At 42.1% G+C, this 27767-nt stretch overlaps 1 protein-coding gene across 1 annotated transcript; it reads right to left on the bottom strand.

Annotated features, from left to right (window-relative positions):
- Positions 1-153: 153 nt before the first annotated feature.
- LOC134752202 (serine/arginine repetitive matrix protein 1) lies at positions 154-27709 on the bottom strand. The gene is made up of 15 exons (XM_063687816.1): positions 27580-27709; positions 27199-27301; positions 24007-24110; positions 23459-23579; positions 18889-18978; positions 17832-17954; positions 17477-17720; positions 16986-17101; positions 13803-13914; positions 12731-12948; positions 11819-11974; positions 11133-11260; positions 9276-9385; positions 8313-8449; positions 154-5562 (listed from the first exon to the last, which is right to left on the bottom strand). Exons 3-14 carry the CDS (start codon positions 24107-24109, stop codon positions 8402-8404), a joined length of 1569 nt encoding a protein of 522 aa, XP_063543886.1. The 5' UTR covers position 24110; positions 27199-27301; positions 27580-27709; the 3' UTR covers positions 154-5562; positions 8313-8401.
- Between the last annotated feature and the right edge of the window lie 58 nt (positions 27710-27767).

Genomic DNA, 27767 nt, shown 5'->3' with positions numbered 1-27767 from the left:
TAGCGGTGCGCGGCAATTACTATGGCAAAACCGCAAAATTGGGGCGGCCGCAGGTACTTGTAGCGGCGCGACGAAATCGCGGAGTGAGACACGCTGCTATAAGCTAAACTTCTTAGTAGTGAATGTAAAGAAACGGAAATAAAAATATCTAAATGGATTTTTTCTATAAACATTTTATTCTCATTAATTAATAAACATCTACTACATGATTAACTAAAAAGCAACATTTTGTGCTATCATGGGAATATATAGTAAACTAGGGCAAAACCACCCAATGATTGACACCGAGTTTTCCAAGTCACCAGTGTCACCACAGCTGCCTAGTTTATCTCTCGAACAAGTTTGAACAAGATCGGCTTCTGCGTCAACTTTACCTTTTTATACCTCCGCGTACAGACATATAAAAAAAAAAAAATAGGACATTCTTACACCGATTGACTAAGTCCCACGGTAAGCCCAAGGAGGCTTGTGTTATGGGTACTCAGACAACGATATATATAATATATAAATACTTAAATACATAGAAAACACCCATGACTCAGGAACAAATAAATGCCCTTACCGGGATTCGAACCCAGGACCATCGGCTTCACAGGCAGGGTCACTACCCACTACGCCAGACCGGTCGTCAATATATAACATATATATGTATAGACAAGCTGTCGAGTGTCGAGAACAAATTGTGTCCACGAGGTGTCCGCCATTTTTTGCATTTCACGTCTGTCACTAAGCTAAAGAATTTCAATTGCACTGGCCACTTAGTAACTTGGTGTCCAACAGATAAGTTATTCAGAGTAATAGAAATGTGCTCTCAGATTTTGATTTTTTGTTTAGATTTTTATTGCGTTGCGTATCTTAATCTAGAATTAGGTAGGTATGTTACGAACTACAAGCTATTTTTTTTTTAGTTTTTTTTTCATCATATTATACATTTTTCAGGGGTAAAAACCTGTCACAAAAACAAACACATGTGACTCCGTCATTCGGCCAATAGGATAGTACCATAGATCAAGTAACTGTCAAAAAAAAATTTTTGTGACACACTTTTATTGCTGACTGTACTTCTTCTCGTTTGCATGTCTATCGAGTACTTCTTGAGACCTTTATAATGAACCTATACGCTTGATGTGTGTGTTTTTCCATCGAGGAGTTCCTTTGGCTACCTACCGGCTGCATCATCAGAACACCTCCATGTTAGCATATTATTGCATTGTCACCGGAATTACGACAGTACTCCAAATTTCAACTGAATCAGATACCGGGAAATGTTTCAAATTTTAGTTACAAGATTTGAAACACTATATATACACAGGTAGGTATATGCGCAGTGAAGCTAAATAAGTGTGTAAAAAGACTAAGAATAATTTTAAAACCTTGGATCTGTGGTAATATTTAGTTTGGTGAATGACAAAGTCACGTGGTTTATTAATTTAAATACCTAATATAACATCTATTGACCGTATACAAGCTATGTACACGCGCCAAAAAGCTCCCTTTTTCATACTTAAAAGACAAAATATATGAGATTATCAATTTGTATATACAGGTGTACTAATGTACTGTTTTGATCCTTACTTAAAATAATTGTCTAAATAATTTAGATATTGCTAGAAACAAATTCTAGTATTTTTTGGTATACCAACCAATATGTATCTTCAGAATAATAATTGTGACGTTTTCAAGCAAAAAGGTACCACATTGTCGCTTACCATAAGGACGAAATTAGATTGTATCTTTATACGAATAACCTGTCAGACCGTCCTTATGGCAAGCGACAACGTGGTACCTTTTGATTGAAAACAACACATATATTTATGGTATCAATCATGTAATATAGTTAAGGTGTCATGGACATCAAAATTTAAAGTCGACCCAATCATTGACAGTGAAAAGTACCAGTCACTGGCATCTATTTTGTAGGGCAGGTGCCAACTATTGGTAGAAGTTTCCTAAAATATGTAAATTAAATAGACACTTGCAAACATCTATACCACCTACACATTTAAATTACGTTCAATATCGTAATAGTAAAACAAATAAATATTTAAGATAATTATCTATATCTATGTATAGGCCAATCAAATTAGTTTTTTACCTTCATTTGGTCCTAAATGCGTGTAATCGGAGTTTGTGCAAGAGCCAAAATTTTTACACACCTGGGTGTAAACATTTTGGCTCTTTTAGTTTTTGCTTGTAGTTCGAAAACGGTATACGTTTGGCGGAATTTTTGCTCTAATCATGATGAAAATTGATATCCGATGATCCGAAAGGTAACTAGGTAAGGTATGAATTCGTAGTCAGTTGTAAAAAATGGCCGCCATTTTGAATTTCTTAATTTTTGGTAAGATCATGTTAAAATCCGAAAACGCCATTAAAAAAATTAAAGAGTAGGTAATTTGTTCTCTTTATAGTTTTATATGGGTTTTAAAATAGAAATTGTGTCTAAAAATAGCTGCTGTCTACGTTTTTCTATTAATGTTCTGGTTCTTTATGTCTAGCATGGAGTAAAATAATTTATTTTAAATACAGATAAATAACCAATTGATAGTGGGTTCCTTTTAAATCGAGTGGTTTGCTAATTCAAGGAAAAATGTGTCGTCCAAGGCTCCCAAAATGTATGCACGCCAGGGGATTAACTCGGATTACACACATACATACATACATACATATAATCACGCCTATTTCCCGGAGGGGTAGGCATAGGCAGAGACCACGGATTTCCACTTGCTACGATCCTGACATACATCTTTCGCTTCCTTCACTTTCATAACATTCCTCATACACGCTCGCCGGTTTAGGGTGCTCTTGACCTGGCCTTTCTTCAGGATTTCCCCGATCTGATCAGAGAAAGTCCGCCGAGGTCTGCCCCTTCCAACTCCCGTTTCTACCTCTCCCATATATACTCTCTTTGTTAGCCTTCTTTCACTCATTCTTTCCACGTGTCCAAACCATCTCAACATACCTTTCTCAATTTTTGTCACTACATCTTCGCTCAGTCCACACAATTAGGACCAAAGTATTAAAGCGATTTCCTTGCTGGGAATTAATGCCTCAAAATGCTTTTTTGGACCTAATTTGATTGGTCTACTATATCTTAATACAAAATCATAGCTTCTACAAATAAATATAGATTATTCCCATCAGCGGCGCAAGTTTCGCCACGTAACATTAGATATATCGTAACGGACAAGGTGCTTACAAATATCTGCACACAGCTCTATTGTCAAGGTGTTAACCTTTTGATCGCTTTAGGTCATAAACAAAAATGTCACTGTTACACCAAGATAACGGGCGCAAGCAAGGGCCTGACACGTTTTGATAGAGAAAGATAGTCTTATTGCGATTCCTGTAAGACAAGAGAAAATAGTGCCATGCTTTGTCCTTATCACCGACCGGGTTTTTTTTTCATGGTCGGGTTATGGCAGCATAGGTAGGAGGCGATGGCGAAATACCGAAATTTATAAGAGTGAAAGAGAAAAAGGATTATGCTGCCATACATTAACCTGTCAATACATTATGTCTTTCTCTTACCCCTGGTCGCTCGGTTTCATGTCTATAACTACTATACTATGTCTATGGAGCGAATGTAAACTTTACTTGAAAGTGTCAAGGTTACTTTAACAGCGTCCGCCATAACCCATATAGTGGTCCTTGGCGCTGTGGGCACGACTAGTAACGACCACTTTATGGGTTCTTGGCGTTAATAGGGTTAAGATATTTCGAGGCTCTAGACATGGTGTCCTTAGCAACTTATTTGCTTATTGTTCAAGCATTGCTTTCATGTAATGGACACTTAATCTTAATTCTTGTGAAATATCAAATTTTCATTGTCACAACGTGATATTGTAATTTTCACAATTTCAAAAGCTTCAATTTAGTTCAATTATAATTATAATTATTTTTGCAATATTTTGACAGCACTACCGCATTAATTCATAACATGTTAAATAAATTTGTACGTAAAAATACAATCTTAAGCAACCCTTCGTGATCTGTTATTGTGTTGCGTCATTCTTATTTGATATATGTGCCATTTTCAATCAAAAGGGTACTTATTGACGGTTGTCATTAAGGCGGTTCCCTGAGCCAGAAGGCGAAAAATCTCCTTATATGATCATGTTTTTCTAAGGGGCGTTGATATTCGTAGACGTGGGAAAAATATATGTAGTTCTTGACTATATTATCTTTAACAACATAGCCTCCGATACACGAATTATGACACTTCGCTCGACACAATTAACTCCTAAAGTAACCTCTAACTCGGACTTTTAATCCTACTTTACTCGGTTATTTATTATGTGATACTATAAACAAAAAAAGAAGAAAAAACAATCTTAACATAAATAGTAATTTCATAGCTTTAGAATTTCGATATTGTAAGGTAACGTTTTAAAAATAAATAAAAACCGACAAAATTCGATCAAAATTGACACTTGGCGCGTATGTTCTTTTCCGTTCTTTCTTGCGAAATGTGACAAAGACAGCGGCAAACCGATGGAACGGCCTTAAGGCGCTATTTCCATATAGCTTCAATTTGAAATCAATCTTATTGACAAGCGACAATGTGGTACCTTTTGGTTGAAAATGTCACATATGGTGTTAAGCGAGGTTTGGACTAGTAAGAACTTGCATGCAGTTAACGTTACATTGCCGACTACTAAGGTAAACTGCATTCAAAATGTTTATCAGATACCGCAATGTAATGAAAATTACATGCAAGTTCTTGCTAGTCTAAACCTCGCTTTAAGTAACTGGTATGGTATGAATTATCTCAAATGATTTTTTAGCACAAACCCTACGCCGTTAAACAAATGGCATTGTTTCTTTTGTGCACCGCGGTGGCTATACTAGAGCGGTACTGTCATAGTAAATTTTGTAACCCCAGTAATTCACTGCCATCTGTCGACACACTTTAAAACTAAAAATGTAGATTTTTAAAAATACGACAGAATGTATTTAAATATAGATAAAAAAAAAATTTTATTTGCATTAATTATTTTTATGATTTTCACCCATGTTCTTTCACTGATATGCGTTAAAATTGTTAAATAACAAACGAAACCGTCAACGCCATCTGTACGACTGTAGGCCAAAACTAGTAGCGCCCTCTGAACGAGAATCAAATTTTCTTGATTTTCGAGGCACGTTTTTTCCTTAGACTGTATCTATCTATTACGGAGTTATATCTATCTTTGTCATTAGTGAAAAGGATCACGCCCGTTTTAAAAGCAATTTTAGTGCCTTTTATTAAATATATTTATAACGGGTCACTCACGTATTTTAAGTCGAAAAACGCTCGACATGTTTCACTCCGTACCGAGGAGTATCATCAGGAGCTTGCGTTGACGGTGACACCAATGCCTTTTGTTTAACAGCTTAGGGTTTTGGCGAAAAAATCATTTGAGATAATTCATAGTACAGTATGTCTTACATTTATATATTTATATTATATGACAAGAGTTAATACGCACATAAAGTTAGTATACACTATCACTGAATAGTCTTTTTCGTGTGTTTGGGTGACGGCTGGTTTAGTGATCAACCACTGCATCGCAGGATTGCCTGTTGACAAAAAATTATAATTAGTCGTTTTTAGGGTTTTCAGGGGTATTACGGTGGGTAGAGACAGGGCTATGGAACTCTCCGCGCGAGCTCGGATTTATACCTACGAACAGGCGCGGCTTCCTCTAAGGAGCGCTTGTGCAGTGCACTCCCATAAATAATCATAATGAAATTATAGTGCCTAATTAATATATTACTCTTTAAGATCTATCGTACAAAAGTAAAATACCAATTAAATAATTACCTTTATTCATTATAAGTTTATAGACGGCCTATACTACTCGGCCTACTCCTATAATTTCATAGGAATCATAGGTAACGCGCGAAGCGGAGCGCTTTGGATTGCGCTCCTATGAAAAAGATTTAGTACATAAAATCAATAGGAAATTCAATGAGAGCGAAAGAGAAGTTTCGCTACAGTTCCGCACGTGAAACAGAAGATTTTCTATGAAGAAAGAGGTAAAATTGGAGCGGCGCTCCGTAGCCCGTTTGACCTTGCGCCCTCTCGTCGAATGCGCGCGCATTGTGCGCGCCATATTGTCACTTGTTTGTAAACAGACCTTAGTTAGTAGTCAATTTTAAAGTACGCGCGTGAATGGAATTTTGGCATTTTTTTATTATAAATAATTAACCAAGAGTTTAAGCAGTAAGTGCACATAATTTGTTTGTTGTGAGGTATTTAAAATGAATGAATTTAACGGGAGAATGTGAAAAAAGTTTACAAAATCGACTCGAGTTCAATATAAAAGGAAAACCTTGAACTTTCGTAACAATGTTCGTCAAAAACAAAAACTTATATGTCATTAAATAAGATCAATATGCAAAAACACCGTGGTTGTGTTATGTCGCTGTGATAAAAGTAACTAGGTGTTTTAGTTTATCGTGTTACCTACCTAAGTACATATGTCTAGTTTGGAGCGGGCGCGGGCGGGCCGGGCGACGGCTGTGCGGTGAGTTTGCTTGGACCGAAACCGATGTGTTAACAATTTAGCACATATTTCCATAAAATTTTAAAACAACATTCACAACCTAGAATCCATTTGTAAAATGAACTGCAGTTAGCGTCTATCGGTCGTCAAGATATTCGTAATAGCGAAATTCTATAAGAGAGTTCAATGACCGTATTTTGTGTCGGTTAATTGAATGTGTAGTTTTTTACTGTGATAGTGAACACCCATAATATAGAATCACCAGCCGCCGCTGCCTACGAATCGTGTCCCCTTCACGGTACCAAGCCAGTTGGTTGCCACACGCGCGGTGCGGGGAGCGGCGCGTTGAAGGTCACCCCATTGTATTTTTGTGTAGGTATCAAAACGGTAGGTATTTGCGTTTTCTTGGAGAGATAAGTATCTGTTCGTAAGAACTATTATATAATCTGTGGTGGAGATCCTAATTCACATTGGTCTGGTTTGGTTATAGCTTAAACCTGCTTGTATAATGAGATTAATGAGAAATTTGGGGGCGTAGTTATAATAACAAAAGTAAAAAAAGTATCAAAATGACATTTTGATAGTTTGGATAGGTCACTCACTTGGTCGAATTTTAGTACGTTGCGTTTAACTTGAGGTTTTGAATTCTGCAGTAAAGTGATTACAGGAGTATTTCATGAAATTGTCTACCATTCGTACGGGACACGAACGCAAATTTTCTGATGATTTACAGGTATAGTAGTTTCTTTTTCTGTTACAAGTGGTCAAAAATATGCACAGAAAAATATTCATCTAATTTAAACGCCGAAAAAAAGTTCAAATACACGAAACAAAATGAGTTTGTACGAGACAGCCCGTGGAATGCTCCCCCCTCCTCAGCTATGGTAAAGTGTGTGTACTCACAGCCGGCCCGCACGGGGTGGCGCCTACAACTCGGACGCCGCCCCCGCGGCCAGGTCCACGGCCAGGACCGCCCCTCAGCTATGGTAAAGTGTGTGTACTCACAGCCGGCCCGCACGGGGTGGCGCCTACAACTCGGACGCCGCCCCCGCGGCCAGGTCCACGGCCAGGACCGCCCCTCAGCTATGGTAAAGTGTGTGTACTCACAGCCGGCCCGCACGGGGTGGCGCCTACAACTCGGACGCCGCCCCCGCGGCCAGGTCCACGGCCAGGACCGCCCCTCAGCTATGGTAAAGTGTGTGTACTCACAGCCGGCCCGCACGGGGTGGCGCCTACAACTCGGACGCCGCCCCCGCGGCCAGGTCCACGGCCAGGACCGCCCCTCAGCTATGGTAAAGTGTGTGTACTCACAGCCGGCCCGCACGGGGTGGCGCCTACAACTCGGACGCCGCCCCCGCGGCCAGGTCCACGGCCAGGACCGCCCCTCAGCTATGGTAAAGTGTGTGTACTCACAGCCGGCCCGCACGGGGTGGCGCCTACAACTCGGACGCCGCCCCCGCGGCCAGGTCCACGGCCAGGACCGCCCCTCAGCTATGGTAAAGTGTGTGTACTCACAGCCGGCCCGCACGGGGTGGCGCCTACAACTCGGACGCCGCCCCCGCGGCCAGGTCCACGGCCAGGACCGCCCCTCAGCTATGGTAAAGTGTGTGTACTCACAGCCGGCCCGCACGGGGTGGCGCCTACAACTCGGACGCCGCCCCCGCGGCCAGGTCCACGGCCAGGACCGCCCCTCAGCTATGGTAAAGTGTGTGTACTCACAGCCGGCCCGCACGGGGTGGCGCCTACAACTCGGACGCCGCCCCCGCGGCCAGGTCCACGGCCAGGACCGCCCCTCAGCTATGGTAAAGTGTGTGTACTCACAGCCGGCCCGCACGGGGTGGCGCCTACAACTCGGACGCCGCCCCCGCGGCCAGGTCCACGGCCAGGACCGCCGCGGGGGCGGCGCGCCCTCAGCTGCGCCGGTGCCGGCCTCCCCGGCGGCGACGCTCGCGTCGCACCTGTTGACAAAACTACTGTTAGACAAGGACAGAGACGTGGCTCTAAAGGACATACACAGCTAGAGAATACGCCCGCTAATATGAGCTAAGTCGCCTGTAAAACCCCGAGCTGAACCCCGCCTCGCCGGCGGGGCGGCGTCATCAAGATCTGATCGATCGAACGTCGCGAGTGCTTTGGCGCGGATCAAAAGCGCGGCGAGCTTAGGGCCGATACTGACGGACTGCAACCCGACTGACAGACACAAACACAGACGCGTTTTTATAAGGTGTAGTGATTAGAGGTGTGCGTTACCGAGCGAGAAATTTCCCCATACAAAATGGGGAATGTTACCGGGAACGGCACAACTCTAGTAGTGGTTTCTAACTATGTTCTCAATCTTTATGAGAATAAATGTCTTTACGGACACTATTCTTATTCTTATTCCTCCTGTTAACCACAACATTTGTCCTGAAGTATTTACCATAATTGCTATAACTGGCTCTGTATTGTTATTTAAAAAGTTAAACGAATATTTTATAGCTGTTGGAATTCCTTGTATAAATAAATAAATAATAGAATCAAAAATATTAAAATTATTTTCAAACGGGTCACTCACATATTATTCAATTCAATTCAATTATTTATTTAATTCGAATCATTTTGATCCATATAGTGTAATTAAATTAAAAGTTAAATAAATAGTTACATTGTGATACAACTTGGTCATTATACACTAGGCGATATCGTCTCGCTTACAGCTCGCGCGCAAATAAGAAGCCTATGTGTGTAATGACCAATGCACACGTGTTTCATACGAAGTTTTTGGATGAAAAAAAATTAACTTACCGATCCCACCTCGCCCTCAGCCCAGCGCTCGTAGGCGCGCTCTCTCTTCAACCACTCCTGGTACTTGTACCACCACTCCTCCCATTTCACGTAGTCGCTCAGCGTCAGTCCTGAGACGTAAAATTTGTTAAACACGCACTAGTTTGTCTTATTTTATTTTCTTTATTAAAAAAAAGAGAAAAAAACCGGCCACTCGCAAAAAAATCCCGTTGGAGCCCCACTTAAATATTTATTTTATTTTGTTTCTAGTATTTGTTGTTATAGCGGCAAAAGAAATACATCATCTGTGAAAATTTCAACTGTCTAGTTACCACGGTTCATGAGATACAGCCTGGTGACAGACAGCGGAGTCTTAGTAATAGGGTCCCGTTTTTACCCTTTGGGTACGGAACCCTAAAAAAAAACCGGCCATGTGCGAGTCGGACTCGCGCACGAAGGGTTCCGTACCATTACGCAAAAAACGGCAAAAAAGTATAAACAATTTGAAAACAATAAACAAAAAATCCTTATACAAGCATTATACCTAGTCGGCTCATAAGTTCTGTCATATACATAGTATCAAATAAAATCAAAAGTTTAAGTTTATTCCGTATAATTTGTACAGCGTTTGAAACCTTATAAACTAGAGAATCTAAATGTATAACATTTATTCAAAATGACCGCCATAATTATCTACACAGGCTTGAAGTCTTCGTGGCCAGTCGTCAATGGATTCACGCACCACTTTCATGTCGATATTGGCCACTGCCGTAGCAAGAGATTTTTTCAGAGAGTCTAGATTTGCATGAGGTTTTAAGCACACCTTTTCCTCTAAATACTGCCATATTTTATAGTCTAAAGGATTAAGATCTGGGCTAGAGGAGGGCCAATCTTCATGCCGTATAAAGTCGATTTTATTGGAGGCGAGCCAGGCTTGTGTAGACTTTGCCTTATGGGCTGGAGCAGAGTCCTGCTGGAAAACCCAATGCTGGTTTAGAAACATCGTATGGGATAGTGGGTTCACAATATTAGTCAACACCGTGTCTTGGTACACTTTGGCACTAGTTTTTACTCCTTTCTCACAAAAATGCATACTAGTGACGCCCGCATAAGAAACTCCCAGCCAAACCATCACAGATGAAGGGTGATGACCTCTTTGAATACGGGGAATACTATTAGACGCTTCTTTACTATTGCGAGCGTACACTCTATCATTTTGTTTATTACAGTTTTCTTCTATGTCAAAAATTTTCTCGTCCGAAAACAGTATACAACGGTGCTTATTTTTAGCGTACTTCTTCAATAAAGCTTTAGATCTTTTAAGCCTTAAAGCTTTAAGCCGACCATTGAGAAGATGGCCAGTTTTTCGTTTATAAGCACGAAGTCTCAGGTCTTGATTAAGCACTCTTTTCACCGTGTTTTTGCTCAAACCCATCTGGAGGGCCATAACTTTTTGTTTCCTAGCGGGATTTCTGGCAATGCGTGCCCTAATTGCTTGTACAACCGCTGGAGTCCTAGCTGTACGCGGACGACCGCTTCTTTTCTTGTCATTTAAACTAGAGACCTCACTGTATCTTTCTATGGTACGATACACAAATCTTAGAGAGAATTTTAAATTTTCAAGTAGCTTAAAAATTTTAGTCGGCGAGTGACCACAACGATATAGTGCAATTATTGCGGTACGGCTATCTTTAAGCGTCCACTCCATGTTGAAGAAAACAGAAAATTGCAAAATTATACTACTCAAATATTTAATAAAGATTCGAAATTCAAATGCAGAACGGTTTTTGTTTTAGGAGTTCCAAATTTAAATTTTAAAGGCCAGTGACAGAACTTATGAGCCGACTAGGTACATGGAAATCATGGGCGGAGGCCTACCTCGCAGATATCCGCGCTTCTTGTAGTAGTCGTAGCGGACCCGCACGTCGTCCCAGGACGGCAGGCCTCCGGGGGCCGCCGCCAGCAGCTCCTCGGGGTAGCTGCCCACCGGGGCCGCTTCTAGGCCTCTGTAACAAATATACAACAATAACAATTATTTATGACATCGTCAGAGGGCCTACGGCGGCTACGCCTCGACGTGTTGTCTCTGACGCACATGTAAATTTGGGAGGCAACACGTTGAACGTGGTTCGCTGTAGGTCCTCAGATTCTGCATACATTAGTTTTCAATCTATCATAGGTTAGGCAGCGTGCATGAACTATAGCAGCATAGGAGCCGTCAGATTTTTGGCGCGAGGCGTAAATGTGAAGTTTACGCTTCCGATGTAGCCCACAAGATGGCAGAACCTAATTTGCACAAGAAAACGTACGAGAACGGTAGATGGCAGCTCTTGCTTTGGCAATGTACATGGTTTATGTTTCCGATTGAGGCTAAAATATGGCACAACTTCCAACGCACACGGCCCCTATAGAGTACTGACGTACTCTATAGGGGCCTATATAACTTATTGTACACGGAAATTTTAATGAATTCGGTGACATGCAGTTTGGTGTATCTGGCCTATGGAGGTGTATTGCTATGTGTCAGCAGGGGTCACCGGGTATATAGAGTATGTTTGACTCACGGGTAGGGCTCCGCTGCGGGCTCGGGCGCTCCGTCGGGGCGCTCTATGCGCACGTGCAGGGCGCTGTCCCGGCGCGTGATGCGCATGTTCTCGAGACGGGCGCTGCGGTCGGCGGACCACTGCGCCATCTTGCCGAAACGTTCTGACAGGGTCAACCTGTAAACGAAATAAAATGTGACATTTTCAATCAAAAGCTGTATGGAAATAGCGCCTTATTAACAACCGACAATAAGTACCATTTTGATTGAAAATGGCACAATTATTTTCATAAGAAAGTAATTTAATTTGTTCTTAGAGGGTCGACCTGACCAACATACAATAAGATTAAATAATAAAATTGTGCCATTCACAATCAAAAGGGTACTTATTGTCGGTTGCCAATAAGGCGCTATTTCCATATAGCATGAATTTGAAATCAACCTTATTGACAACCGACAATGTGGTACCTTTTTGGTTGAAAACGTCACAAATAAAATAAAAAAAAGCCTTTTATTTCGAGTCCAAGTTAATTACATTAAATAAGTCAGTTTTGTAAAGCATTTATATAATTTATTTAACTATGTATTTTTAGTATACAATAAGATTAGGGCACAACAAATCGATTTAAAGCAAAAATAATACAGAATCCGCAACTTTGAACATAAACAATACTAAACCATACTAATATTATAAATGCGAAAGTGTGTCTGTCTGTCTGTTACCTCTTCACGCTTAAACCGCTGAACCAATTTAGTTGAAATTTGGTAAGAGAGGACATTGTCCTGAGGCACCCTCACGCCGTCTCCCTCGCACTCACCTCTGTCATTGCTCTGAGCTGGCATCACTAGCTATCGCTGTCACTATCGTTGACGGCGGCGGCGATGGCCGCGTCTCCTCTCCCTCGCACCCTCATGCCGTCACCCTCGCACTCACCTCTGCGGTTGCTCCGAGCTGGCATCAGACTCGCTATCGCTGTCACTATCATTGAGCGCAGCGGCGATGGCCGCGGGTGACACGCCGCGTCTCCTCTCTCCCTCGCGCGGGTCGCGTGGCTCGCGCCGTCTCTCTCCCTCCCGCTTGATCTGCGTGGCGGGGATGGGGGCCGCGGGGGGGCGGTTGACGGCCATCTGAGAGCGCTGCCATTCTAGCACCTGTGAACAATAGGGATGGGATGTTTACTGTGTTTATTAAGTATATTATTGTAGTAGCCGCGGCAATTTGTGCACGAGTTTCGATCAGGGACCGGACAACCCTTTCCGCGATAAAACCCTTTCAATGGGCGACACTTAAACACGGCTAACACATTGAAAGACTTTCCCTTTTGAACTGCAAGCCCATTCATACCCCTACCTTTGACTAACCCTTACCGAAAAGCTAACCAAAAATAAGGCTAGCCCTTAATAAGGGTTACCCTTATCTTTAAGCGCTTTTTATAAAGGTTTCCCTTTGCGTGAAAGAGACAGGATTAGTATATGTCTACGGTAGTGTATGAAAAGGAAAGAAAATACGTGCCTAGTCAAAGAACGCCGCCGTCGCCGCCGACGATCGCTCGGATTCGAAGTAATGTGTGCTTTATGAACAAGGTAGACGACTTAAATTAGCACGCTTATATGCTAAAAGTGAAGCCCTTTATAAGGCTAACCCTTATAAGCAATATGCAAGGTGTTGGTGAGCGGATGATAAGGGTTTTGTAAGGGTTTTGGGCTACCGATTACTCAAATGTGGTAGCTTTATATAAGAGTTTTTAAAAGTAAAACAAAGGGTTTCGTCTGGCAAAGGGTATGGTGAGTTAAGCCTTATGCAATACCCTTATAAAACCCCGATAAGGGATAGCGGGCCGGTCCCTGGTTTCGATTTTGTCGGACGAAGTGAACAGAGTCCGACAAAGAAGACAAATCCACGAATTGCTTTTCCCGCCGAGGCATATATAGTGCTTTTCTCCAAACATGCGAGGAAACAAGGTAGAATAATAATTCTAAATATTTTTTTAAAGTTGAAGGCATACCTTCTCCTCTCGTGTGCGCTTGCTGGCCTCCCTGGCTTTAAGGAGCTCCCTCGTGGGCTGCACGGCGCGCGCGGCCGACGCGGGCGGGCGCTTGGCCGGCGGCGCCCCGGGACTGGAGAACAATAAGGATTTTATTTAAAAAAAAAAAAACATTTTCTCAAACATGTTCTTTATATTAGGCTGGGAAGTATCACGTTTCAGGCGCGGCTAGACGAGAGGTCTGTAATGAAATTTCATACAGTTGCAGGCCTAGGCCGGGAAGTGGCTTTTTTTTTTAATTTCTATTTCACATATAATTGTGGCACAGCATCATGGCATTCAGCCATTAAAAAAAACTATAAGCAATATTTGCTTTGATGATTCTTTCTGTCTATGTTTGAAATAAGACAGTCCTTTGACAAACTATATACCTATATTAAACGTTTGGGAAAAGCACTATACATACATCGGCGTGAAAACGGGTTGTCGGCCTCATAACTATCCGGCCTCACTACGTTCGGCCGTATATTCTATTCGGCCGGCAACCCCTTCCTTCCCGGCCTCTGTAGTAATGTACTATTACAATGCATGTGCTCGAAAAGTGCGTTTCCTACGGAGCCATATCATGCGGAAAGTACTACTTTTCCGCATTAGTGCTTTTTGTTTTCAATTTTTTTTAACAGTACATATGGTGCTACTTTCTCGCATTAGTGCGGAAAAGAGCACTTTTCCGCACTAGTGCTTTTTGTTTTCAATTTTTTAATAATTAAACTTTTTTGCCATGATATGTTTTTTATTTACTCGCACAATGCATAGTAAAACATTGTATGATACACGTGCGTAAAGATAATTTCCGACTCGTATTCCTTTATAAACTCGCTCGCTTTGCTCGCTAGTGAATAAAATTCCACTCGTCGGAAATCATACACTTTCCGCACTTGTTGCATAATAGCTATTTTGATACAAGCTTTTATCGCTGACTGTACCTTTCCACAGGCAACTATTATACTCATCGAGACAATTCTGTCAAATCCGAACACGGGTATGGTTAGAATTAGGTTGCGATGTTTTATGACAGAGTTCCTATGACCTCCTGTGTCCATGATCAGATCGGCTCGGTAGTACCATAGACACCATTGTAGTTGTGAATTTCCAGTTCAATCAAATAACTAAAACAAGTTTAACAAATGGGTCTAATTTACCTTGCAAGATTTGCACTTTACTTTATATGTGAGTTTAGTACTGGGTGGAGGTTGTCATTGGCAGGGCCAGGTAGTGAACAAAAATATCTACTACTTGCCCCTGTCAGTGGAACACTTATTTTTATTTTATTTTTTAAATTATTTGTTGTTTTTTGCCTTTATCTTTATTTATAATTAACATGTAACACTAACATAGCCTTTTAAGTTTGTACTACAACTAACATTTTTTATGGACACAATGTCTGAAATAAACAATTTTTAATTTAATTACAAGCTTTTTTAATTAACATTTATTAAATAAGCTTGTAATTTTGGTGAAATTAAGAATATTTACTTACTTATTTACTTGTAAAAAGCTCATAGTGGCTTAGCAGCGCCTTTAGGTCCAGGTAGCGGTCCTTTCTTATTTTTGGCCGAACACACAGAGCGTGACTCGTCCGAACAGCTGCTCACTGACGAACACGAGTCAGAATGTTGAATAAATAGTAAACTCACGGTGGCTTAGCCCCTTTAGGTCCAGGCGGCGGTCCGGTCGGTTTCTTGTTCTTCGCCGAGCACACCGAGCAGGACTCGTCCGAACAGCTGCTCACTGACGAACACGAGTCAGAATGTTGAATAAATAGTAAACTCACGGTGGCTTAGCCCCTTTAGGTCCAGGCGGCGGTCCGGTCGGTTTCTTGTTCTTCGCCGAGCACACCGAGCAGGACTCGTCCGAACAGCTGCTCACTGACGAACACGAGTCAGAATGTTGAATAAATAGTAAACTCACGGTGGCTTAGCCCCTTTAGGTCCAGGCGGCGGTCCGGTCGGTTTCTTGTTCTTCGCCGAGCACACCGAGCAGGACTCGTCCGAACAGCTGCTCACTGACGAACACGAGTCAGAATGTTGAATAAATAGTAAACTCACGGTGGCTTAGCCCCTTTAGGTCCAGGCGGCGGTCCGGTCGGTTTCTTGTTCTTCGCCGAGCACACCGAGCAGGACTCGTCCGAACAGCTGCTCACTGACGAACACGAGTCAGAATGTTGAATAAATAGTAAACTCACGGTGACTTAGCCCCTTTAGGTCCAGGCGGCGGTCCGGTCGGTTTCTTGTTCTTCGCCGAGCACACCGAGCAGGACTCGTCCGAACAGCTGCTCACTGACGAACACGAGTCAGAATGTTGAATAAATAGTAAACTCACGGTGGCTTAGCCCCTTTAGGTCCAGGCGGCGGTCCGGTCGGTTTCTTGTTCTTCGCCGAGCACACCGAGCAGGACTCGTCCGAACAGCTGCTCACTGACGAACACGAGTCAGAATGTTGAATAAATAGTAAACTCACGGTGGCTTAGCCCCTTTAGGTCCAGGCGGCGGTCCGGTCGGTTTCTTGTTCTTCGCCGAGCACACCGAGCAGGACTCGTCCGAACAGCTGCTCACTGACGAACACGAGTCAGAATGTTGAATAAATAGTAAACTCACGGTGGCTTAGCCCCTTTAGGTCCAGGCGGCGGTCCGGTCGGTTTCTTGTTCTTCGCCGAGCACACCGAGCAGGACTCGTCCGAACAGCTGCTCACTGACGAACACGAGTCAGAATGTTGAATAAATAGTAAACTCACGGTGACTTAGCCCCTTTAGGTCCAGGCGGCGGTCCGGTCGGTTTCTTGTTCTTCGCCGAGCACACCGAGCAGGACTCGTCCGAACAGCTGCTCACTGACGAACACGAGTCAGAATGTTGAATAAATAGTAAACTCACGGTGGCTTAGCCCCTTTAGGTCCAGGCGGCGGTCCGGTCGGTTTCTTGTTCTTCGCCGAGCACACCGAGCAGGACTCGTCCGAACAGCTGCTCACTGACGAACACGAGTCAGAATGTTGAATAAATAGTAAACTCACGGTGGCTTAGCCCCTTTAGGTCCAGGCGGCGGTCCGGTCGGTTTCTTGTTCTTCGCCGAGCACACCGAGCAGGACTCGTCCGAACAGCTGCTCACTGACGAACACGAGTCAGAATGTTGAATAAATAGTAAACTCACGGTGGCTTAGCCCCTTTAGGTCCAGGCGGCGGTCCGGTCGGTTTCTTGTTCTTCGCCGAGCACACCGAGCAGGACTCGTCCGAACAGCTGCTTCCTGACGACCCGGATCCAGAAGACTGTTAAATAACATATAATGTTAAGTGAGTTTAATTTCTGAGTTTCCTCTGTGTCCCATTAGGCGGATCCACAGAGAACAAGTCGCCTCGCGAGGAAATTGCCGCGCGAAGCAGATCGGTCGGTGGAGACGTGCCTCGGGCGAGGCAGTGCGGCCGAGGCACGTCTCCACCGACCGAAAATAATAGGTCTTTTTTGTAATAAAACTGATGTAAGGAGTGAGCACTCTATGTCTACTGAATTCTCTTCGGTGTTACTCAGGCGATTCAAATAAATTTGTCATCTCAAGGTTTCACAATACTTAATCCGTAAAAAGTTACGAGTTTGACATGTTAATTTGCGATACCTAAAAGCGGTTACAATAAAATTAAAGGTACCTTTCTAGGATCCGGCGGCGACGGCGGCCGGACAACTGGCGGTGGCGCCGGTCTCGGCCGCGCGCGCCGCACGTCCGCCGCGTCGCGTCTGTCGCGCGTGTCGCGCGCGTCGCGGGTGTCGCGCGTGTCCCGCGCGTCGCGAGTGTCGCGCGCGTCACGAGCGTCGCGCGCGTCACGAGGGCGCGGCGGGGGGGAACGCGGGCGCGGCGAGCGGCGGCGACCGCCGAGCGGGAGCGGGCTGCGTCTAATGGGAACGAGTGACGGCGTGAGCATAGTAGTTTTTCATATTTTTAGGCTAATGTAGAACATTCCCGCACCCAAAACCCTGGGGGTACGCTTGTTACGTGTTTCAAACCTGGGCGGCGATCGGCGGGGGCTCCGGCGCGGCGAGCGAACATGTTCGGCGCGGCGCGGCGGCGGCGAGCGCGAGCGTCGCGCCAGCGGGCTGCGCGAGCGCCGCGCCAGCGGCAGCGGGGACCTGCGCAACATAAAACTATGTTAAAATGTGAGAAAAAAATTATTCTTGTTAGTTCCTCCAAAAAAATATTATTTACCTCCGACGTTTCGAGGATGGCGTGGTGGTCTTCTCCGAGACCACGGGGACAGCGCCGTCCTCGAAACGTCGGAGGTAAATTTAAAACTTATTTTACGCGATTAAGTCCCGTCGTTGTGAATAATAATGAGTAAAAATCGTGAAAGTTTAAATCAGTGTAAAACAAAATCAATATAATTATATCTTATACATAAACGTTTTCAGCCGAAAGGTACCACATTGTCGGTGGTCGATAAAGTTGATTTCAAACTCAAGCTATATAGAAATAGCGCCTTATTGACAACCGACAATAAGTATCCTTTTGGTTGAAAGTGGCACTGTGACGTTTTCAATCAAAAGGTACCACATTGTCGCTTACCATAAAGACGAAAATAGCTTGTATTTTTATACGAAAAACCTGTCAGAGCGTCCTTATGGCAAGCGACAATGTGGTACCTTTTCCTTGAAAACGACAAATATTATGATTTGTACATGGAAAAATTCTGAGTCTGGCAATCATTTTATGACCTTAGACGATGTTTTTAAAAAGGACTAATTTTTAAATACGACATACGAACGACACACACACTCTCTTACATTTTTCCTTTTTACCTAGACTAGTCATAATCATCAGAATATACTTCTATATAAACCTAAATACGTCCAGCACACGGCGACCCCGCCATCCCAAATAAACGCCTTTTAATTTACTAGATTTCTGGTTCCCTTATACCTTGAAGTACTAGATTATATTACTAAGCAGATTCCGTCGCATGGTGACCCTGCCAACTGAAACGAGATAATTTTAACTTCGTGTATTATTGACACAGATAACTGGCCATTCGTGGACGTAAGGTCCACGTCCAGTAGCAGTTAGTACCTGGAGCGCCTGGCGGGGGAACGGGAGCGGCGCGGGGAGGGGGACCGCGAGCCGTCCAAATACATCTGCTTGTAGCCCGTGTGGCGCCATCTGCAGAACAGTCCGCGCAACTTAGGCTTGAGCTTCGGTAAAGCTAATTCACTAGACCAGGGATCTCCAAACTTTTTGACCCCACAGCTAAAGCCTTCGGCACTCCAGCTTCCCTTTTGCGTGCCGGAGTGTATGGAATTTGTCTCACCAGCTTGGAGGCCCCTGCACTTAACAAACGTCAGACGAAAGGCAGGAGTCCCTTGTGCAACTTGTCCATTGCACGCACGCGATGTCATCATTATTTGTGCCATTTTCAACCAAAAGGGTACTTATTGTCGCTTGTCAGTAAGGCGCTATTTCCATATAGCTTCAATTAGAAATCAACCTTATCGACAACCGACAATGTGGTACCTTTTGATTGAAAACGTCAGATATATCTACCCTATAAACAGTACGTACGTTGCAATTGCCATAGTTTTCCCTCACCGATTTGTTTATTAAAGGCTTAAAGCACAGGCTAAACTACACATCGCACCGTGTTTTTACCCGGTCCTCCTATTAGACTGTCAAGACAGCTGAAAATACATGTTCTATATCATACTAAGGTCATAAAATGATAACTAGAAAAAAAAATGTTCAATGTTAGTTTCCTAAACTAAATGTTAATTTGCGAGATCTGCACTGCACTAAGTTATCAGTGCTGCGACATAAAGCAATTGTCTCTCTTTAACTTTCATACTTGCAAATTAAGGCTCTCAGCACACGAAGCGTAAGCGTAAGAGACGCGTAAGCGTATCGTAATACGCGAGTAGAACGAGAGCGAACGAAGAAGTTCAAACAAGTCCACACACGAATCGTCGTCGTAGCGTAGCGTATGAGATTTCTGTCGTCATTACGACAGGCGTAAAGAAACAAAACATCTGACATAATTAAACAATAAAAAATCTTCATCTGACGAGAAAGTATTAAGATCGTCGATACATCCGCCGAAGACATCTGACGCCAGTGACGCCATGATTTCAGTTTTATGGTTCCATGATTAGAGTTTATAAAACGATTACGCTTACGCGACTTTTGGTCAGGGACCGGACAACCCTTTCCGCGATAAAACCCTTTCAATGGGCGACACTTAAACACGGCTAACACATTGAAAGACTTTCCCTATTGAACTGCAAGCCCATTCATACCATTACCTTTGACTAACCCTTACCGAAGAGCTAACCAAAAATAAGGCTAGCTCTTAATAAGGGTTACCCTTATCTTTAAGCGCTTTTTATAAAGGTTTCCCTTTGCGTGAAAGAAACAGGATTAGTATATATCTACGGTAGTGTATGAAAAGGAAAGAAAATACGTGTCTAGTCAAAGAACGCCGCCGTCGCCGCCGACGATCGCTCGGATTCGAAGTAATGTGTGCTTTATGAACAAGGTAGACGGCTTAAATTAGCACGCTTATATGCTAAAAGGGAAGCCCTTTATAAGGCTAACCCTTATAAGCAATATGCAAGGTGTTGGTGAGCGGATGATAAGGGTTTTGTAAGGGTATTTGGGCTACCGATTACTCAAATGTGGTAGCTTTATATAAGGGTTTTTAAAACCAAAACAAAGGGTTTCGTCTGGCAAAGGGTATGGTGAGTTAAGCCTTATGCAATACCCTTATAAAACTCCGATAAGGGATAGCGGGCCGGTCCCTGCTTTTGGTGCCCAGAACTACGCGTCCAGTACTCGTAACAATTTTACGATACGCTTACGCTCCGTGTGTTGAGGGCCTTAGGCTTCGTCACATGGTATAATTATAGCGGGGCGTGAACTTGGCGCGTCGCGCGCGAATCCTGCGCTTGAACGTAGCGCACCGCGACGCCCGTCGCACCAATCTCACACCCTGCTACCACCGCACGGTCGCACACCGGTCTCGTGCTGTCAGACACCGCGCGGGTTGCGAGTGAAGCGGTCAGTAAAAGCGAGATCTCTTTTTTTAATAGAGTATCTTCACGAACAGTGTAGTGCGGCAGATCAAGAGCGCGATGCGAGCGTGCCGCGAGCGAAACGCACGAACGGCCGCGGGCCTTAGCGGCTCGCATTCATCATGCCGGTGTGACGCTGACGAAGTCTTTATACGAATGCTTTAGGCCGCGAATTGGACGCAAGCGGCGCGGCGAGCGGCAATTCAAGGTCATTCATACATTCCGCTCGACCAAATGTATGAAAGGCCTTGATTTACCGCTCGCCGCTTGCATTCAGTCCGCGGCCTTATATCGAACGTAAAGAGATCGTCAGGACCAGATTTTATAAAACTCTTAGTTAGGTACAAGGCGCGTAGCCAACGTGTCAATCGTTAACGCTCCGTAGCGTCAGTGGGTGACACTCCACCTTTCGGGCAGTCTCTGCTCCGTTCGGCTCAGCAAGACCGTTTTTTTTCTTAACAACATTCATATTTAAGCCTAGGAATACCTCATTCAAGAACATAAAATAATTAGGTAAAGTTAATAGACTAAGATAAGTTTGCAACAATTTTGATAGCACACGCACGCAGTTTAAACGTCATATTATGACGGATAAATAACACTTGCACTGCGTGTGTTATCAAAATCATTGCGGACTTATCTTGGTCTAACTCTAATAAACTGATTAGGACAAATAATACGAACGTAAAAATACGATGCAATGTGAAAAAAAGCCAAGCATATTTAAAAAAAGGTGAGGGATGATCGTTAAATTATTTGTAAATTCAAACACAGTTTTAAACAAAAAAAAAAAAAAAAACCGGCCAAGTGCGAGTCGGACTCGCGGTCCGAAGGTTCCGTACATTACACAATTTAAACAATGTATTTTTACGTGAAATGTCTTTAAAAAACCCGTAGGGGTCGAATCAAAAACTAAGTAATTAAGTCCGACTCACGCTTGACTGCGCATTTCTAATAGGTTTTCCGGTGATCTATAGGTAAAGATCTATTTTGTGTATATTTTTCAAAATTTTTGACCCAGTAGTTTCGGAGATAAAGGGGGGAATGGTAATTTTTTGCCTATTTTCTTGAATACTTCTAAAATATTTATCTTAAAATTATAGAAAAAAATATTTGAGATTCTCACAACGAGCTCTTTCATTTGATATGCAACACGATATAGTTTGACAAACTTTATTTTTTAATGTTCTCATTTACCCCCCAAAAGTGGCCCCCGTGTTTAAAATTAATTTGTTTACGTTACATGTCCATCTAAAAAGCAAAAATTATGTACCTGCTTTTGATGTATAAAAGAGCGAGCTCATCGCCAACAAACTGCTCCGCAGTTTGGCGAAACATTGTATTATGGTGCACATGTTGTATTTTCCATGTTATTATCAATAAAAAAAAAAATAAAAAAAATCTTTGGGTCACAAACTTACATATGTATGCCAAATTTCAACTTAATTGGTCCAGTAGTTTCGGAGAAAATAGGCTGTGACGGACGGACAGACAGACAGACGGACAGACAGACGCACGAGTGATCCTATAAGGGTTCCGTTTTTTCCTTTTGAGGTACGGAACCCTAAAAAAGATGTAACATTTTTGCAAAAATGCCATACTTCTTTTAGATTACTTCTAATGCATTAGATGTGGATCTATAACATTTTTCGTAAAATCAAATCACGGGCATTTTTCCTGTGGCAAACATGCCACACAAGAAAAATGCCTGTGATTTGATATACATTTTGCAGCAATGAAATTGTTGGATTAGGTACATTATATTATATCTTTTTGGGCTGGATTTGGATTAACTATAATTATGTAGCATGTTTCTGGACATATTCAGAACTAACTACAGATGCGAAATTTTGCAATATTTGGTCCTATGTGTACCTATCTCTAGGCGTCGACTGTCCACAGAAAAGTTAAGGTGACTGATTACATGCACAACTAAATCGAGTAGTAATTGCGAAAAAGGTAAAGGATGAGATAATGTGATTTAAAATAATTAAAAACATTTGACTATATAACTTGAAGAAACTTATTGGTCACATTTACAATTGGCTTTTAAATGGTATGATAAAAGGAATTTTGTTGTTTTATTATTGTAGCGTTTAATCTATAGCATTTTTGTTAACCCGCTCATGTGCAACTGCGCCAGGTAGCGGACGCCCTTAACCTTTTGGACGCCAATGACGGATATATCGGCACCGCAGGTCCAACGCCAAAGACGGATTAATCGGTCAAAGACCACAGAGCAACATAGACCTACGTGCATGTGCATAAAGTTCAATTTCAGTTTTGACACTTCGGTGACGTGGCGTCCGAGTGACAGCTTTTGTGTTTGACACGGCGTCGAAAAGGTTTAAAGTCCTTTAATGTCAATGGTGGAGGTCTCCAAACTACGGCCCGCGAGCCTACCAAATTCCATACAATTTGGGATGAGAAAAGTTTGGAGACCACTGGTCTATGTGTCAAATTTCTTATGTGAAAGATACTGCCCCCAAGCAAACAATCTTTTCTATGCAGGGGGGGGGGGTTCAGTTATCTCTGCAGCTTACTGTACATGATGTCAAAACGAAGATTACTGCACATACCTGTTTGGGTCCTTCTCTTCAACCTGCAGCAGCTTGCGGTCCCAGCTGCCTGGGGAGGCCTGGCGTGCTCTCTTCATCACGTTGTCTATCTCTTTGCGGCGTCCGGCCGGATTCGATGGATCTGGACATGAGATGATATGATAAAGATCCTGACTTGATCATCTTTTTGCATTTGTTATGGGAACGATTTTTTCTGCTTTAGCACAACCGACGATTTTTTGAGTGAGTAAAAAACGTATGGAGACCAGTGTGTTTTTCAAAAAAATTGTTTATCTAATACTGATTCTAAAATGGTTTATTTTAGAATCAGTATTACTTTACTAAAATAAAGATATGGATATATTGTGTTTCTGTTTTCTTTTTGTATTGTTTTCTTTAATTGAGGTGTGCAATAAAGAGTATTTGTATTCATATTAAATCACATTTACATAAATTATTCGAATAAACATAATTGTTTAGATGAAAAATTATTTGAATAATGCCCAACTCTGATCACTACGCGCTAGGCCAGACAGGTCCTCTAAAGCATATTAAGAGTTAGAGCTCACCGGTTATCCTGGAGTGCTGCGGATTCCGATCCATGTGAAGCCGGTTCTTGGAGGCGGCCTCCGCGGCGCGAGACACCGATCCGTTGCGCCGGGCGCTCGACATCCTGATACATGGACAAATTGTGTTAAATCATTCTCTATGTGATCGGGTCATGAATGGGATTGGGAACTCAGCAAAATGTCATATAAATATATGTGACGTTTTCAAGGAAAAGGTACCACATTGACGCTTGCTATAAGGACAGGTTTTTCGTATAAAGATACAAGCAATTTTCGTCCTTATTGTAAGCGACAATGTGGTACCTTTTGATTGAAAACGTCACATATTAGTAAGATCCAAGCAGCAGGAAGAATACTATAGAGGCAAATTATTATTATTAATTCTTAATTTCGTGGTCAAACGCCTGCCTATTCATCATAAAAATTAAAATAAATAGAACACAATTTTTGACTTCGTAACTTTGTTTGGACGACCCAAGAAAATTAAAGAAATCTGCAGAAATAATTCGTGTAGTTTTGAAAATTGGTATAGTTGTACCCTGTGGTGTCCAGATGAACATACTAAAAGTCCTCGGGGGTGGGGGGTGTGCTGCGGGTGTGGGGGGGGGGGGGTGTGAAGGTATATTTTTTCAGATTTTTGCTTGTATCTCGAATATCTGTACGAATACCATTATAATTACTTCGGACAAAAGATTCTACATAAAATGTTCTACAAATTAGGTTGTATTTATTTTTACTCTACGAGCTAAAGCTAAAGCTACTACTTTAGGAGCTACAGGGTGTTTAAGTTAACAAAGAGATGAAAAATAGGCGACAGATTAAGAAAACGTCGTTTCTTCGTAGTTGTTCATCATACCTGAAATTTTTGGTATAGAATAAGCAAGTTGAGTCACCTGCTGATGAAAAATAAAAATAAACCGGCCAAAAGCATGTCGGGCCATGCTCAGTGTAGAGTTCCGTAGTTACCCATCCGTCAAAATATACTTTTTACAATAACTCTAAAACGGCTTAACCGATCAGATTCGCTATAGTTTTCCATGAAATTTGAACATGGCCTAGCAGCTTCAATGATGTTGACATCAAAATAAAATTGAGAGCCCCAAATAAACTTTTAAGAGCAGATATCTCAAAGACTAAACAAGATATTGAAAACTTGACTCAAAGAGGATATAATAAGATAGAGTGGTACTGTCATAGTAAATTTTGTAACCACTTTAAATTCACTGCCATCTATCGACATACTTTAAAACTAAAAATGAAGATTTATAAAAATACGTTAAAATTTTTTATTTGCATTAATTATTTTTATATGATTTTGACCCATGTTGTTTAACAGATATGCGTTAAAATTAAAAAATAAGAAACGAAACCGTCAACGCCCTCTATACGAGAGTAGGCCTAAACTAGTGGTGACATCTGATCGAGAATCAAATGTTCGTGATTTTCGAGGCACGTTTTTTCCTTAGACTATCCATCTATTACAGAGTTATATCTATTTTCGCTTGACTGAATAAAACTTGTAGCAAATTTAATCAGTTTTCGTTTCGTGTAAGTACTTAAGTATGTCACTAAGTCACAAAGTTTAAGATATAAGTGAAAAACCGAAAAATGGGACCTTAAAACCCCCTCTCCCCCCGGCTCAAGGGCTACGGCCAGGGATTTTTGATATGTTCACCTCCTGACTAGTCCAAACAAAGTTATGAAGTCAAAAATTTTGATCCAACCATTTCCCTACTATAACTTTTTTTGAGCATTCGTGGCCTGACCTATACAGGATGTGTGTGTCATGTTTTATCATAATGACATTTGTCACCTGACAATGACTTTGTTAAATGTCAACAGTTCTGAAAATAGGTAATTCCATAGGGAATATTACGCGAAACTCCGTAGAGGGCGTCACTAGCACAATCACACTACCTACGCCAAACACGAAAATCGAAAGTTCGGTTTCTGCCTCTCTATCAGTCTTGCATATTCGATCGGTAGAGGCAGATAACGAAATTTCGATTGTCGCGTTTCGCGGTAGGCCATCTGTAAACCATAGAGTAACTTATACTAGAGCGGTACTGTCATAGTAAATTTTGTAACCCCAGTAAATTCACTGCCATCTGTCGACACACTTTAAAACTAAAAATAAATATTTTTAAAAATACGATAAAATGTATTTAGATATGGATAAATGGTTTTTTTTATTTGCATTAATTATTTATATGATTTTGACCCATGTTCTTTCACTGATATGCGTTAAAATTGTTAAATAACAAACGAAACCGTCAACGCCATCTATACGACAGTTGGCCAAAGCTAGTAGCGCCCTCTGAACAAGAATCAAATTTTCTTGATTTTCGAGGCACGTTTTTTCCTTAGACTGTATCCATCTATTACGGCGTTATATCTATCTTTGCTGTAAACAAACCACCTTGATGAATCAACGTTATATTGAAAACTGTTTAAGGCACAGTATGTATAAGTTACTCTATGGTTTTCGATAGGTGCTAGCACTGCATTCTGGCGGCAGAATTTTGCAGTAATACTCCCTATTGCATCTAAACGACTAACAAGCAAGTTTTTGTGGAATTACTAATTTGCATACTAATGTTCAAAGTATTGCAGAATAAGTATTTTCATTTAAAATGATGAATATGTGAACTTTTATACATATACTGGACTTGCTTTTTTTAAGTTAGTGCTGTGGTGGAAATATTAACTTTATAATTAATAGTTATCCCAAAATTTGTAATATCTATGGTGCATTAAAGTGGAAATTCCTGCAATGATATTAATAAAATAAGCACTGTGAATACTGTGATAGTTGTATAAAAAGAGAGGGTCTAAATACAGGATTAAATTTAAGTCTTTATGTAAATAATACTATATCTGAAGTTGAAAATGTGTAGGAATGTGTTAGCTATAAGAAAACAGGATTATGATGTCACAAAAACAGATCTAAGGCCAAGGACAAAGCATGATGATACAACATTATACCAAACAACACTTTCCAACAACAATCAATGCTTTCATCAGATGGTCCAGATAAAATATTACACCTGAGACACTTAGCCGACTTTCTACTAACATTTTAAGCGTACAACATTTACTTAAGATGCCCTAATTACAAGAAAATCTAAATATACTTTCACAAGATGGCCGCCCAATTATTGATCTGTCTTCTAAAATGATTCAAGAGCTTACCTTGAGGATTCCGACCGGGGGTCGGAAGGAGCGAGGGCTCCAAACGCGCGCGACGCGAAGGGCGAAGCCCTGCCACGCGGCGGTCGCACGGCAGCCGGCGGCGCTGCAAGACAACCGACATACTTATCAAGCGGCGCGCGATGTTACGAACGCGAATGCCTCGCGAAAAAAGGCAACTACGCGGACCGAAAAAGCCCACGCGAGGCAAACATGCAGCCTCCGGGCGCTCGCGACGAGGCCTCACGGTATAGGCCGTACGCGATGCAGGATCACCTCCAGATTCCTTGGTATGCTTCCTTTCCTTGATTTCCTTGTAGCCAAGCTGCTGAACATCAAACATAATAAATCCACCTTAATTAATCACAATACAAAGTTACGAACCAGTAGTAATAAAACACCAAAACTTTTCACTGAAGTTCAATGATATTCCTCGCTGCAAGTCGAAAAATATGTATTACGCGACAGCGACACACCTTTCTCCATCAGAGACGGCCATTTTGTATTTGCGATACGATTTACGAAATGCCGATATTGCCGATTTCAATTTCATTGTCCTTCTCTCATTACGT

This window comes from Cydia strobilella, chromosome 24 (assembly GCF_947568885.1).
Source record: "Cydia strobilella chromosome 24, ilCydStro3.1, whole genome shotgun sequence".
NCBI lineage: Eukaryota > Metazoa > Arthropoda > Insecta > Lepidoptera > Tortricidae > Cydia > Cydia strobilella.
This window is presented reverse-complemented; position numbering and strand designations above follow the sequence as displayed.

What these genes read in the sequence shown, in the direction of transcription:
- LOC134752202 (XM_063687816.1), bottom strand. Translation starts at nt 24,109, where the DNA reads ATGTCGAGCGCCCGGCGCAACGGATCGGTGTCTCGCGCCGCGGAGGCC. An exon ending in GCAGCACTCCAGGATAACCG is followed by an intron (nt 23,580 to 24,006) that starts GTGAGCTCTAAC and finishes TCTCATGTCCAG; the next exon opens with ATCCATCGAATCCGGCCGGA. An exon ending in CCCCGCCGATCGCCGCCCAG is followed by an intron (nt 17,721 to 17,831) that starts GTTTGAAACACG and finishes CGTTCCCATTAG; the next exon opens with ACGCAGCCCGCTCCCGCTCG.